A 15,992-nucleotide genomic window follows, 5' to 3' on the forward strand; every position below is an offset into this window, starting at 1 on the left:
TCCTCCAACAAAGCCACCCGTGCCTGTGTGGGATCTTAATCTGGTCCTTTCCTGCCTTATGGGCCCTCCCTTTGAGCCGCTGGCCACCTGTTCACTTCTCTGTCTCTCCTGGAAGGTCGCCTTCCTAGTGGCCATCACTTCCGTACGCCGGGTGTCCGAACTATGGGCTCTCACCTGTGATCCACCCTATACCATTTTTCATAAAGATAAGGTTCAACTAAGGCCTCACCCAGCCTTTCTGCCAAAAGTGGTGTTCCGCTTCCATGTAAGCCAGGATATCTTCCTGCCGGTTTTCTACCCCAAACTGCATGCTGACCTTCGGGAACAGCATCTCCATTCCCTGGATGTTAGAAGGGCACTCACTTTCTATATAGACCGAACAAAGCCCTTCCATAAAACAACCCAGTTATTTGTCACCATCGCGGAGCAGATGAAAGGCGCTCTGGTTTCCTCTCAGCGAATATCTTCCTGGATCACCAGCTGTATTCGTGTTTGCTACAACTTGGCAAATGTCCCTCCACCTGCTGTCACGGCTCACTCCACGAGGGCTCAGGCATCATCAGCTGCTTTTCTGGTGCACACTCCGCTCCAGGAAATCTGCAGAGCTACCACATGGGCCTCCGTTCACACCTTCACGTCCCACTATTCCATCATTCAGCACTCTCGGGACGATGCGGCCTTTGGCAGAGCGATCCTCCGATCTGCGGTTGCTTGACTCCGACCTCACCTCCGAGATAAGGCTTGGGAGTCACCTAACTGGAATTGATATGAGCAATCACTTGAAGAAGAAAAAACGGTTACTTACCTTTCTGTAACTGTTGTTCTTCAAGATGAGTTGCTCATATCTATTCCATTCCCCCCCACCTTCCCCCCTGTTGGAATAGCTGGCAAGAAGGGGGATTGGGCCGGCAGGGTCTTATATAGAATGCCATATCGGCACCACTCCAGGGGCTCCCCAGCCGGGCTGATGGGTAGCTGCTAGGGAAAAAGTTTCCGACTTCCGTGCACATGGCATGCACACACATCTAACTGGAATAGATATGAGCAACACATCTCGAAGAACAACAGTTACAGAAAGGTAAGTAACCCGTTTATTTTAGGGAATAAAAAAAAGCAGCAAGAGAGTCTGTGTTATTGAACACATGCAGAGTGAAACATCCTACCCCAGCGACTGCTGGTAGTGAAGTGATAGCTGTTCTGGGCGGTGAACCTTGGGAACTGTCCCCGCTCCTCGGTGGACCAATCAGAAGCTATTTTATGTCTATGTCACAGAATGCACTTTTTGAGCCAATCCTTTCATACCAAGATTTTAAAACAAGAGCTTTTCATAGACGGGCTATCACAGTGGATTATTTGAAAATCTCTAGCCAATGAGCATTTGACCGTGTGTATAAAACCATGTACTTTTTTGAACTGTGGTTTTAAAATTGGGAGCTTAGACACAATGGCCATGTCATTTTATAAGACACCTACAGATGCAAAGAAGCCTGAATTGGGTGCCCCAGCTCATGTTCAGAAGAGAAGACCCATTTACACTTATTTTACTAAAGAGGCAGCCCCGATGCTGAGCCCCGTGTTTCATCCTGAAATTGAACCAAAGAAACAGGAAGACTTTATGGGGGCATTGCCAGTTGTAAAAGAGAAAAAGGATAGCATGTGTAAAAAATTGTTGCCGGCTTTGGAGGAAGCAGACTTGAAGGCGGAGGTAAGGCACTCTTTAGAACAAATTGATGAAAAATTACACCCTTTTGATAAATATTTATGGTTAAATATGTTTGTTTTTTATAGGTAGGAATGGAAGAAGAGTCTGTATACAAGGACATGGCAGCTGAGAGGTTGTCAGAGGATAGCGATGTCGAGAACCAACCGATAGACCCTGAGTCATGGAAAGACGGCGACATTGTTACAGTAAAAGCAAATGAAAGTTTTACTAGTTGTGAAAAAAATTATTACATTTATGTGCTTAAAATTAATTATTTTGTTCTTTGGGCAGATAACCAAGCCAGGGCCATACAGGATCACTGTGCTGGTGTGTGACGAGTGACTGACAGATGCAGAGCCAGAAGAGCATAACGAGGTAAAAGCATCTTAAATTATTTGAAAGAAAATAAATATATCTATGTAAGGCAGGAGTTAAACGCAACTATACATTTGTGCTTAATAACAGGTTGGAGTGCCCGCCGAGGTGATTCAAAAACAAATGACACAGCATGGGTGTGTAGTGAGCAGACGTCAAATGTAGAACTAAAAGAACATGAGGAGGTAAAAACAACTTAGAATATTATATATATATACATATATATAATATTCTAAGTTAAACATGGCTATATGTTTGTGCTTAATAACAGGAGGCTGATATGGTTCCTGATTGTATGACCGCTGGGGATGATGATGATGATTCAGAATCAGATGCGGGTATGATTGAGATAGCACGAGTAAATTGTTTGCCTTTTTTTATTTTTAAATGATTGCAACAAAGAATTTAAAAAATGCTTTTTTTCTCTGCTTTTGACAGACATCTTCAGAGGATGAAGAGGAAAAAGAGAGACAGCCTTTGAGAAGAAGCACCTGCTGTTTTTTCATGAAGCAAGATTTAAAAAAAAAGACTGTAAAAAGTAAGGAGGATGACCAGCAGAGCTGCGAAGATGACATTATGGCTGACATTATCAGGGCTGTTGTAGTAAAAACTATTTACTTTTTTGAAAACTGTACATCCTGTGCAGTAGACGCTCCCAATCCACTTAGTCACTCTTGTATTTCTTGGGATCGCTCAGAAGTATTTCACCAGATTAGATGTATTTCTTCTAAAATCAAAGATGTGGAGGTATTTTACCGCCCGTAGCACCTTTTGATACATCGATGTGCTGCAGGCAGTGGTGAGCTCCAGCCGGTTTGCACCAGTTCGCAAGAACCGGTTGTTAAATTTAGAAGCGTTTTTAGAACCGGTTGTTCCAGGACAAACGGTTTTTAAAAGCTTTTAAATTTAACAAAGACTCGGGCAGCTGTCCACCCACCCGTGGCCCCAGCTCACCTCCCCTTCTCCCCTGAATGCTCAGCCCTCCTTCTCCTCCCTTTCCCTTGCTTCCCGCAAATCAAATGTTCGCGGGAAGCCTGAAACAAGCAGCAGGCAGGTAAGCCGGGTGTGGGAGGGGGCGGGACGGCACATGCAGCCTAGTCCGGCTCCACCTGAGCGGCTCCCCCTGGCCCCGGCTGAGCGCCCCAGCCCAGTCCCAGCCAAGCACCACCAGCTCGGGCTGGTCCCGGCTGAGTGGCTCCGGCCCGGCCCAGCCTGGGGAGTCGGGCCCTGCGGCGCCGGCCCCGGAGCTAGCCGAGCAGCTCCGGCCCGGGGAGTCGGGCCCTGCAGCGCCGGCCCCAGCGCCGGCTGAGCAGCTCCGGAGCCCGGGAGTTGGGCCCCGCGGCGCCGACCCCGGCATTGGCCAAGCAGCTCTGGCTTGGCCCGGCCTGGGGAGTCAGGCCCCGTGGCGCCGGCCAAGCGGCTCCGGCCCGGCCCGGGGTGTCGGGCCCCGCGGCGCTGGCCCCGGTGCCAGCTGAGTGGCTCCGGCCCGGCCCGGCCCAGAGAGAAGGCGTGGTTGGATGGGGCAGGAGTCCCGGGGAGCCATCAAGCATGAGAGGAGGGGTTGGATGGGGCTGCAAGGGGCAGTCAGGGGACAGGGAAGGGGGGGATGGGTCAGGGGTCCCGGGGGGGTGTCAAGGAACATGGGGGTTTGGATGGGACATGACCCCCCGGGGGGGCACGACCCCCTTGTGAGGTGAGGAGGAGGGAACTGGTTGTTAATCACTGGCTGCAGGTCTTCATAGATGGTTACAACAGAAGTTATCAGAACTGTCAGAGGACGCCCAATCAACGTGACATGCTAAGACACTGAGCATATGGAAAATCGTCTACGGGGATAGTTTTAAAATCAAGGCACCGTGAGTGATTTTTAAGAAAGGGGATCACGTAAGGGTATCTAAAACGAAGGGTACTTTTGAAAAGGGATATCAGCAAACTTTTACCAATGAAATATTTATTGTGTTTTGGGTTTTATTACGAGGACAGTGGCCTGTGTATGCATTTTACCCCAAAGAATTACAAAAAGTAAACCCTAACCAGGAATGTATTTACAGGGTAGAAAAGATTCTAATGAAGAAAGGCTGGGGAAGGCACAAGTATTTCTTGGTGAAATGGAGAGGATGACCTGAAAAATTTAACAGTTGGGTTAAAGTGTTTCCAGTTCAAGACCTCTAATAAAGGGGGGAAAAAAAATGACTGAAGGAGGTTTTTACGTTACCTTACCTAGCAACGCCTCTGTGGGGGCTTTTCCTCAAAATACTAGTTCCAATTTTACAATACAACTGGCCAAGCCTTTAAATTTGATTGGCTATTGGGATGTTGCTTTATCGGAAATTCATTATTGTCACTCGTGGAACACACTCTTTCATGATACGCCGTTTGTGATAGCATCAAAAAAGAAATTAGATCCTGCAACATAGAAGCCAGCTATTATTCAAGCATTCATCATTCAACAAGAACACCGACAAAGATTCTGAAAAACCGAAGGTCAGCATCATTTACAACTCGGTGACCAGAAGGGTTCAGTTAAAAGCAAATGATGAAAATTAATTTTTTTCCACATGGTTAGAATTGGCAGCAGTATTGGGAATGATTCCAAACAGTCCATGTAAGATAGCACCACACCCCACCGACATCATGGGAGGGTTTAACTCTTTATACGTGTACATGGACATAGTGGAACATCAGTTACTGGGGAAATACTAGTGCTGCTGTTGCGCCGTGTTCCCATCCGCGGCAGCAACAACGAATTTAAACCATCAGGTATAACAAACCGCACTACATCCCTGTGAGTAAGCAGCACAGCGGTACCATAAATACTGAAATAAAGACGGATCAGAATAAACACGTTTCATTTAGTTTCGGGAAGGTGATTGTTAAACTGCATTTGTGCCCCAGAAAAGTTAAAGAATAGTGACTATAAAAAACTACAGGGACTCCTTTTTGTATAGGAACTACTACAAGGCTCAGGCTGGTTATGCCTTACCGAGATATCAAGGATTACCCATCATGTACAGGGCCAGTTTAGGAGGGATATTCCGCAGTCTTTTTAGAAAAGCCGTGCTGCTTTTGAGAAGGCGTTTTGAAGTTATTAAACCCCACATGAAAACAGCTGCAAAAAATATAACTAGAGACGTAGTGAACCCCATGTCTAGTGCTGTTATAAACAAAATAGGAGCGCAGACGCCACAGGAAGGTTCCGGTTTAGTGGTGATGAGGAGAAAAAGAGCAGGATTGTGCCTGCCATTTAAAGAACCTCCTTGGCCCTTTTAAAAAAAGCTGCCAGAAGACGCCTCAGCCATAAACCTAAAAAGTGCCCCAAGAAGAGGAAGCGGAGCATCGCCTGCGGTAAAAGGGACATGTTTTTAAATGGCTTTCATTCATTGTGGTCTGAAGAATTTACCAACTCAGAACTGGATTTATTTCAAATAGCCCCCACACAAACCAGCATTGAGAATAGCTTTTATGGAGAGGTGCTGCCTTTGGCCGCTTTAATGGTGAACATCCCTCTAGAATTTTTTATTTCGGAACACGAGGATCATTACTTAGATGGTAACAACATGCTGTCAAACGTGTGCTGCGACGAGGTAAAAGAAGATGGATCAGGCATTAACACCGCCGGGGTTGCCCTAACAAACTACCCCATCGCCACCCTTTTTAACCAGATGGATGTCACTCAAGGCGACTGTCTTATCGGTCAGAGCAACAAATGTTACCCTTACAGAGCCTCGATAGAGCTGATTCTGAACTACAGCCATGACACCTGCTCTATGCAGATTTTGTCAGGAGGGTTTTATAAAGACACGGTGGGAGCCCATGAAAGCACTGTTTTGGATGGCACGGGTAACAAGGGGCTTATGCGCAGGGCCAGACTGACAGCCAGCAGCAGGAAGCTGGATATGTTGGGGGTCTCTACACAGTGATTTGTTTTCTCAAGAAAAACTTGCTGAATGGCGTAGACTTGAAAATTAAACTGATGCGTAGCAAAGATGTTTTTTGCTTCATGAGCGGGATTATAAAGTTCACATTATTTCAGCATCCCTGTTTGTAAAATGGGTGAAAGTGACCCCGGGGGTCCTCTTGGGGCACACTGAAGCTCTAATGGCCGCCAACCCTAAGTACCCGGTAGACAGGGTGGGCGTAAAGGTTGTTTAGCATTCTGGCCAGCAGTCATGTCAGTAACCAGGAAAACCTCTTTTTGGGACAGCTACCCAAGGAGCTCGTAATCGCTTTTATAGATAACAATGCCTTTAGTGGCAGCTACGTTAAAAACCCTTCAAATATTACAATATTAATTTTGTGGCCTTGTATGCGGATGGCGAACTGGTGCTGGCGAAACCCCTACAACCCAGTTTTGAGAATGGAAACCGCATGAGAGAGTATATGCAGCTCGTGCAGGCTACTGGGAAATATGTATGTGATTGACTGTAGTGAATTTGCCCAGGGCTACACGCTGTACGCCTTCGATCTGACCCCAGACCGATCTGATTAAAACTGGAAACCTGAGAGCAGAGATTTGGTTTGCAACGGTGCTACCCTCTATGGTTAACATGATAGTGTATGGGGCTTTTGATAATGTGCTTGAAGTGAACCATAGAAGAAATGTCCTGTTTGACTATATGTGATTATGAACACCATGCAGCTAAAGCATGTTTTATCAAAGAACGCATCTTTTTTAGATGATTTTCCTAGTGACTTGCTCCCAAAGGGATTTGTGTCAAGAAGACCTTTGGGGCTTATTATTAAGTTATACACACCCCCATGACTTACCCGGGGAACACTGCCTGGCCCTCTATTTACCAAAACAGGGGCCAGGTGAGTTCTTTGACTCCTGCAGATTTCCTCCATACGGTAACTTCTTTCCTAAATCTATTATAACTTTTTAAAACCGTAACTCTAGTAACGTGTTTCACCAGAGACAACTACAGCACCCTCTAGCTGTAACCTGCGGTTATCACTGTATATATATTTTTAAAGCAACATAGTAGGGGTTTCTTTGGATTGCATTTTAAAATTGTACACCAATGATTTACCAGAAAATGACTGCATTGTGGTGCGGTTTGTAAAAGGGAAAAGGGCAGGTATGTCCAGACTCGTCCCAAACATGTTTCAACATGTCCAGACATATTTGTCATGTCGTGAGCTTAAATAGGTACATCAATAAAGCATATGTTGAATTTTGTTCACGTCTTTTATTTTACACCATTAATCAATTAAGCTTTCATTTTTTAGCAGGTACATTTTTAAAAAGGGGTGATGCTACTTATGGCCTTGGCAGGCTTTAGACCCGTTTTTAGATGTTCTAAAAACTCGTTATAGGTAACGTCCTATAATGGACGTGGCATGTTCACCTCTGCCAAGGCTTTCATAAAAACATTCCACCCTATAGGAGGCCTCTTGACTTCAGGAGGTTGAATTTCCTCTTGCTCTCATAAAGTTTCACCTTTTTGTAGGCTTCTGACGACCCGGTAGCGGCCATCTCAGAAATAGCACTCAACGCTTTAAAAGGAAACATTCCTCTGAAACCCCAACCAATAAGTGTACTAAAAAGAAAACGGGGGATGATTAAAAAGTGGAGCGATAAAAAGTTATCCCTCAAAAGAAAAACGCGAATTGTAAAACAGGCCGGGGGCTTTATCGGGCCTCTGTTGAGCTTTGCACTCTCTTTACTGTCAGGCCTTTTAATTAACAAATAACGGAACACACTGAAAAATTGTACCTCCTTCCTAGCCATCAGTCAGAACAAATAAAACACCCCTCTAGTGGTGAAGAAAATATCAGAACCACAACCACTTGCCAATTGGATTCAGAGATAAAAGACGTTCTTCAAAGAACCTGAGCAAGGTGACACCCCTGACCATGCCCAGAGCATGGACGGGCCCCCAGCATGCGATCGGCCCTGCCCCTGCCCTCGAGCCTTGCTGTCCCCACTGTATGGCGCCAGCCCTGGCCTAGCCTCCAAACCTGGGGGCCCCCAGCACGGCACCAGCCCTGGCCCCTCCCTCAACCCTGGCCAGCCCCACATCATTGCGCTGGCCATGGCCCCACCCCCGACCCTGGCCGACCCGTCAGCAAGGCGCTAGCCTTGACCCCGCCCCCAAGCCGCCAGCCTTGGTACCGCCCCCGAGCCTGGACGGTTCCCAGCAAGGGGCTGGCACTTGCCCCATCCCCGAGCCTGTCTACCCCACCAGCATAGCATCAGCCCTGGCCTCACCCCCGAGCCTTGCCAGCCCCACACCAGGGCACCAGCCTTGATGCCACCCCTGATCCCGATCGGCCCCCAAGCAAGGCACCGGCCCTGACCCCGCCCCCAAGCCTGGCTGCTCACTTAGACACCGGCCCTGACCCTGCCCCTGAGCCTGGCCAACCGCCTGCAAATCGGCAGACCTGGCCCTATCCCCGAGCCTGGCTGCCTGCCAGCTAGGCACTGGCCCTGGCCCCTTCCCCGACCCTGGCTGACTCCCCAGCATGGCATAAACCCTGGCCGGCCCCTCCACAAGTCACCAGCCCTGGCACTGCCGCCAAGCCTGGGCAGCCCCCCAGCATGGTGCCGGCCCGTGCCCCGCCCCCGAGCCTGGCCATCTCTCCACAATGGCACCTGCCCCGGCACTGCCCCCGAGCCTGGCCACCCCCCCAACAAGGTTCCAGCCCTGGCTCTGGCAATGCCCCCGAGCCTGGCCACCCCCCCAACAAGGTTCCAGCCCTGGCTCTGGCAATGCCCCCGAGCCTGGCCACCCCCCCAACAAGGTTCCAGCCCTGGCTCTGGCAATGCCCCCGAGCCTGGCCACCCCCCCAACAAGGTTCCAGCCCTGGCTCTGGCAATGCCCCCGAGCCTGGCCACCCCCCCAACAAGGTTCCAGCCCTGGCTCTGGCAATGCCCCCGAGCCTGGCCACCCCCCCAACAAGGTTCCAGCCCTGGCTCTGGCAATGCCCCGAGCACGGCCGGCAAACCAGCATGTTGCCAGCCCCGGCCCCGCCCCAAGCCTGGACGGTCCCCCAACAAACTGCAGATCCTGGCCCAGCCCCGAGCCTGGCTGGCCACTCCGGATCTGTGAGGGGGGCACTGTACTCTGCCAAAAGGCAGGTGATGTGCATTTTAGCCCCCCTCTTTTTCCTCAGGGCGTAGAAGAAGAGTGAGCCGCTATCCAACTCCTGAGGGAGATGGATGTGGGATCGAATGAACATGCCCTGGGCCCAATGACCCTCCAGGGCCCAGAGCTTCTCCCAGCACGCTCCGCAGAGGAATGGATCACCGGGGCTGGCGGCCAGATGCCTCTCCAGCTCCAAGACCTCCCACTCCAATTGTCCTATCGCTGCATCCCTCCACTGGCTGGGATCCTGGCTGTAGTCATGGCAGAAGAGCCAGGCGCGCACCTTCCCAGGTCCCACCACTGCCGCGCCGAGGGAAAGGTGCGCCTCTGCCCTCGCCAGGCCAGCCAGAACTCCCGGAAGGATATCACAAAGCCGGCCCCAGTCTCTCCAAGCTGAGAGGCCTTCATGGTCAGCAAGTGGTGATCCGAGAACAGGGCCGGCCGAATGCTGGAAATGTGATAGATAAATATGGTCCAACTGGGAGTGGCGTGACCTATCACCCTCCACCCAGACATAAGTGAAGGTGGTGTTGTCATCTGGATGGTGGTCGTGCTAGACATCCACCGCGGAATGATGGTTGATGATCTTCCTGAGGATGCCTGTGGCCCGGCTGCTCTCGAGCCCAGAGCAATCCCAGTCCTCAAGGCTGGTATTAAAATCCCTGCCCAAGACCAGGCACTCGCAAGGATCCAGAGTGCTGAGGAAGGTGGACGCCTGCTGATAAAAACGCACCCACTCCAGGCCTGAAGTTAGGGCATAGATGTTGACTAAATTCAACGTCAGCCGCTCTGCACAGGCCCGGACATGCAGCAGGTGACCCAGCACGACCTTGGTGACCCCCGAGTCTGGGCGTTGAGGTGGCTAAAGTACACCCTGTCTCCCGCACCACAGCTGCCAGCTAGCCTCCGAAGCAGGAGCCATGTGGGTTCTCCTGCAGGAAAAGCACAGAGTACCCCCCACTCCTGAAGGAAGGAGAGCACCTGACTCCTGCGGAGACCTACCCTACAGCCCCAGGTGTTCACGGTGGCAAAGATGGCACCGGTGGTCAAGAGGTTAGCTGCCGGGAGACACAGGGGAGGTGGTGGTGGTGCGGGGTGGGGACCACAGAGTCAATGGGAGGGGCTTCCCCCAGTTTCCCTGCAGTGTTACCAAGGGGCAGGGGGCTTCACCTGTGGAAGGGGTAAGTAAGGAAACAGAAGGTAGAAGCCTACCACTGCTCCCTGCTAGGCTGCGGGCAGGGGAGGAGGGTGCCAATGGGGTGGAGGGACAGGGGAGCCGATTGAGGAAGGGAAAGGGGGGTGCAAGTACTGGTGCGTGGCAGGGATACCGGCTCCTCTGGGTGCACTGGGAAGTGGTGGGGACTATAGCATCATGAAGGGGTGCAGTGAACAAGAGCAACAGAAAAGGGGGCAGGGGCAAAAGCGCCTCGGGAGTGGGCATAGGTGCACAGGGCAGATGGACTAAGCTGGGGGGAACAAGGGAAGGTAGGTGGAAAAGGGGCGCATTCCCCCAAGTGGCCACCCAGTGTCACTGTTCCTCCATGAGGGAAATGCTCTGTGCAGTACCCAAACTTGGCCACCTGGTGTCACTGTTGCCCAATGAGATCAGGGCTCTGTGCTTTACCCCATGTGGCCACATGGTGTCACTATTGCTCCATGAGTGAAATGCCTTGTGCATTCCCCTGATATTCCACTGGGTGTCACTGCTGCACTGTGTGGGAATTGATTTGTGCATTACGCTGAGTGGCCACCTAGGGTGTCATTGCTGCTCTCTCAAGGAAATTATTTGTGTACAGGTCTGTCTCATCTTACGCTGGGGTTACGTTCCGCAGTCAGCGCCTAAAGCGAAAATCGCGTATAGTCAAAATTACATTGAGTGTAATGAAAGGGGGAATCACCTGCACTACAGTAAGAGTATTTAAATTGTTACTTTTCTCTTTTTTGTTTGTTTTTTTCTAGGTTTTGCTAACCACATAAAGCTGAAATTGCGCATGTTCAATGCGCCTAAAATGCGACAGACCTGTATTACCCTGAGTGGCCAACTGGTATCACTGTGTCTCCATCACGGAAATGCTCTGTGCATTAAACCAAGTGGCCACCTGGTGCCACTGTTGCTCAAGGAGGGTAATACTTTGTGCATTACCCACAGTGGCCACTCGGTATCACCGTTGCTTTGTGAGGGAAATGCTTTCATCTTATCCCAAGTGGCCACCTAGTCGCATTATTGCTCCATCAGGGAAATGCTTTGTGCATTACCGAGTGGACAACTGCTATCACTGTTGCTCCGTGCACTCACACACACTGTCACTATTGCTCCATGAGAGAAATGCTTTGTGCATTCCCCTGACATTCCACTGGGTGTCACTGCTGTACTTTGGGAGAAATGATTTGTGCCTTACCTCAACTGGCCACCCGGTGCCACTGTTGCTCCATCAGGTAATTGCTTTGTGCTTTACCCTGAGTGGTCAGGCTGCAGCTTGTGCGGATAATTGGGCAAAAGCCCTGGGGTGAACACTGGAAAAGGTTGTGCTGTCCCAGGCTACATTACGCTCCTACTGTAAGTTAAGGTTATTTGCTGGGTGTCCCATCCCAATACCTGGGGAAGAGGAGTTTGAACCCTGGTTGGAACATACCACTGAAATGCTGCAGGCATGGGCCGTACCAGATGTAGAAAAGCGAAGATGTCTAGTAGAGAGCCTAGACATCTACAACTTCATGCCTGATTATGGGGTTGCTAGGAGAGCAAGAGCCTGAGTTCTGCACCGGGAGAAAATGGGACATGGGTTATTAGGCTGGAACTCCACTAACTTCCTGTATGTTGGGCTGAGAGCTCAGAGCACCCAAGCTAAGCTGCATGAGGCTGGAGCAGGCATGGATAGGAGACAGGGAATGAGTACAGTTGGTGAGTCAGTACCGACTCAATGCCTCAGCCAGCTGCTAGGGGTCGCCGCCCTTCAGACGGGATATACAATGATCACTCTGGGATCAAGGTGCTTGAAGGAATTCCCTGGTGCTCAGTTCTAACTGCTTCTGCAGAACAGCACATGGGTCTCAGCAGCCCCTCCCCTAGACTTCCTGTCTGGGATGCTAACCCTCTTAAGGGACAGTGACCAATGCCACCTCCTTCTTTTCCAGACAGTACTCAGTCACAACTCTACGTAAACAGCACTCATAGAATGCTCTTTTCCATATACTTATAACCAACCACTAGTAACGCTCAATTGATTTCCAAGGCACCCTTCGCTCTAGCTAGGATTGCCGATTTCCCTTGATGTGTCAGTGCTACTGCTGCCGGGAGGCAGTCAGTCCATTTGCTCCATGGTGGTATGTCCCGGGGCTCACTTGTCTCCACCTGCTCTATTTGTTGCCTAAGTGAGACATCCTTTGGCCAACTAGCTGACCCAGCGCCCCTCCTCCCTCCCTTCTGGATATTGGAGGTGTCACTTCTTCCTCTTCAGTATGTGTCCGTCTGGGATGACTGCCTCATACGAGCTCAGGCAGCCTCACGTGACCTCACCGCTGTTGGTGGCCATTAATTTCCATCACAGATGTGCACTGCATCATGTCCACGATTTGGTGGAAGCTCCTGGGATCCCAAATCATCTGACTTTTTTTTAGTTGTCTCTGTCTCTCTTCATTCTTCTGCAAATCCCCAGTTCCTTGGACAGCAGATTCTATTGTCGCAGGCGTCCTAGTTCTCAGTATTCTGTTAAACCACGTCTGCAGGTGACAACCCATGTTCATTGGTGCCATCCCGTAGCTGAACTGTGATAAGCATGGACCAGAGTTTGATTCTCAGCCCTTTGTTATTTTAACACTATTTGTCATCGTTCTATTGGATGTGGGATAATGGGGACTAGCGTGGTTTTTACAGGGTGTGCCATGCCGCCAAACTTTATACAGTCTCTCTGGGAGTGTGCCCCTTAAAATACTAGGCCCTAGGCCCCCAATTTTTCAAGGGCAAGCCCCATGGCTCCAGTACTTCAAGACCAGGCCCTCTGGATTCAGCCGCTGTGTTTTTCAACAGGGTTCTCCAGTGAGTCCAAACGAGTGAGATTTTACCTCTTTGGGAGCAATATGACCATTAGAGATTTGCTGTGCTGCCTTTTCAAAACAATCCAGCATTCATTAGTCACCTGGAATCCAGGGCTGAGGAGTTCTTAGATTAGCCTAGGACAGCACAATTTAACTCTAAATCCATGTTGGCGGAATCTCCTGCCCCCTCTTCCATAGCCTCGTGTATGTAATCTCTGTGAATTGGGAGCAGCCTGCTTAACAGTCTGTCCCCATCTCCAGTTGCAGTTCCACTGTGGTCACATGTTCCACTTCCCTTGGCTGCCAATCAGTGCCCAGTTGTTGGTCTTCCATTGTCTCTGCAGGGCACTACATTGCTATGAGGTCAGTTCCTGATAGGTCAGTCATGCCAACCTGGGCAGGCTTCGGTGACCAGCAGCCATCTCTTATTCGCCCTGTCCCTGAGAAGAAATTAACTCCTCCAGACCCAGTGCTTAGCAATACAAAGTAAGTAGGGGAAACTGAGTCATGCATATTTTCCCTATAAATATTACAGACATTTCCATATTCTCCCCACTTCTAAACCCAAGCTTCACAGCAAACCGCTAAAACTCATGCCTCAGTGCAGCCCATTGTCAGACATCACTATGGCAGGTGTACTATGACTAGCGAAAATAGAGATGCACAATCAACTGTTTAGCTGTAGTACCTTTTAGTATGGCTGCCTCAGGGAAGTGAGACTAGTAGTTTAGGAGAAATATATAGTCGTCTTTTTTCCAGCCAATATAGACAAATTTGTACACCAGGGGGGAAATTTTTCCTCTGCCACTAACAGAGGTTTTTGCTTGACTTGGTCTGTATTTTTGGCATATACAACAAGCCTTGACAGCTTCCTCAATGTTGTTGTTCATTTGAGGCCAGTGTAAAATGTCTCTGATCCTTTGCTTTGATTTTTCAATCATTAAATGACCTTCATGTCTCCTTTTTAACATTTGTTTCTGCAATAGCTCAGAGATCACCGTCCTGGTGCCTTTCAACAAAATCCCATCTAGGACTGAGAGTTTCTCCCTGAACTGGTGATGGGGCTGGGAACATGTGGTCACAGTCACTCAGTGCTAATAGCCGTAACGGATTTCTGCAGCATCTCGTCCTAAGTAACTCTGGCAATCGCAGTCCATGTTTTGTCTGAGGCTGGATGGGTTTTTTAATCAAATTGACATGTAGAACAGCTCTGGACTTTGCTCCACTGCTGTCTTGTCAAATGCTCTAGGGACCGTGTCTGAGACCACCCAGGATCGTATTCGATTTGCAAATCCTGCCTTTGCAGCTGAAAAAGTAATCTTTGTATTCTTGGGGGCAGTGGGATGGTTCTCACCCAGGCTCCTTTTGGCAATGGTAATACGTGGTTTCTGGTCAGTTTCAGCGAACACTGGCCTCCATAAATAAAGACATGAAACTCTTTACATCCGTGGACAAATATCCGAAGTCTTCTCCTCTCTCTGAATGTATGGACACTCCAGTTTTGTTTGCATCTGTGATGCGTAAGCCACTGGTCTCTCGTTCTGACCATCCTGCTGTAGGAGGGCTGTGCCAATATCTTCTTCAGAGGTGTCCATGGACAACTGAGTTTTGAGCTTACTGTCAGAGTTTCACAGGACTGTGGCCTTTTAAACCCCTTCATTGTCTCAAACTTTCTATGAAGATTTGCACCACAGTGCATTGCATGTCTTTGCACAGCAGTGCTCTCAGCTGGCTTGTCTGAGCTGTTAGTTTAGGCACAAATTTCCCTACATAGTTCACTGTTCCAAGGAATCATTGTACCCTTCCTTGTCTGTTGGGGCCGGCATGTTGGTGATGGTCTCACTTACTCTGTGATCGACCTGTGCCCCTTGCTAGACTAACTTCTCGCCCAGTGACATTGTTTCCATTACACAGAATTTATATGCTTGTTCATTTCCCAGCTGCCCAGAGCCTCTGATCATGATGTTCTATTGGTTTTCTCCAGATCAGAACATCTCCTGCGTAAACCATGGCACCCTCCATACCATCAAAAGCATGTTGTATTTTCCGGTGAAACACTGGTGCTGAACACAAGCCAGGTGTCCCTCTGTGGAAATGGTGTCTCCCAAAGGAGATGCTGAAGGAGAACAAACATGTACTCTGTCCTTCTTAGGGCACCAGCCAGAACCCTGCTGTGATGCATCCCCTGTAGAAAAACACTTGGCATTCGCCATCTCCCCCCAAATGTCTTTCCCTGTAGTAGTGAAAAACGTCCCCTTTTTAAAGACATTTAATTCTTTTGAGGTTATTCATAAGTGAAGGGTTCTATCTGCTTTCTACAACAACCAATGATTATACCCACTCTGTTAGTTCCTCTACCTGCTCTGTGATTCCCAGATCAATGAGTCTATCCAGCTCCTCTCTCAGCCTCTGCCTTAGAGTGAGGGAAGCTTTCCTTGGGGTGTGAATTGTGGGATGGTTGGGCTCTTTCAGATCTATTCTGTACTCTGCTGAAAGATTCTCCATCCCCTGGAAGATGTCCTCAAACTCTTTGCACCCTCTTGATGAGACCAGGGGCTTGACACACGTAACCCAGTAACATGTGCACTTTTCCCGGGTACTATCCCACATTGTAGCTTTCCCAGTTTACCCATATGTCTAGTTCACATACTCCTTTAGTGGGGATAAGGGCACTGCTATAAGCCCTGAGTTTACCTGTGGCTTTTCTTTTAGTGTCGATAATACTGTTTGTGGAAACTCACCGTCTTGTGCACCAGTGTCCAACGTAACATCAATAAACCTCCCATTTGCTT

General features: G+C 49.4%; 1 protein-coding gene across 1 annotated transcript in view; it reads left to right on the plus strand.

Moving 5' to 3' along the window:
* Nucleotides 1-1,561: 1,561 nt before the first annotated feature.
* The window catches only part of LOC123369032 (pepsin A-like), a 30,222-nt gene continuing 15,791 nt past the window's right edge, over nt 1,562-15,992 (plus strand). The window contains exons 1-2 of the mRNA XM_045014404.1: nt 1,562-1,705; nt 1,789-1,908. Coding sequence (XP_044870339.1) covers nt 1,562-1,705; nt 1,789-1,908 — 264 coding nt within the window. The remainder of the gene's footprint in view (nt 1,706-1,788; nt 1,909-15,992) is intronic.

This window comes from Mauremys mutica, chromosome 4 (genome assembly GCF_020497125.1).
Source record: "Mauremys mutica isolate MM-2020 ecotype Southern chromosome 4, ASM2049712v1, whole genome shotgun sequence".
Lineage (NCBI taxonomy): Eukaryota > Metazoa > Chordata > Testudines > Geoemydidae > Mauremys > Mauremys mutica.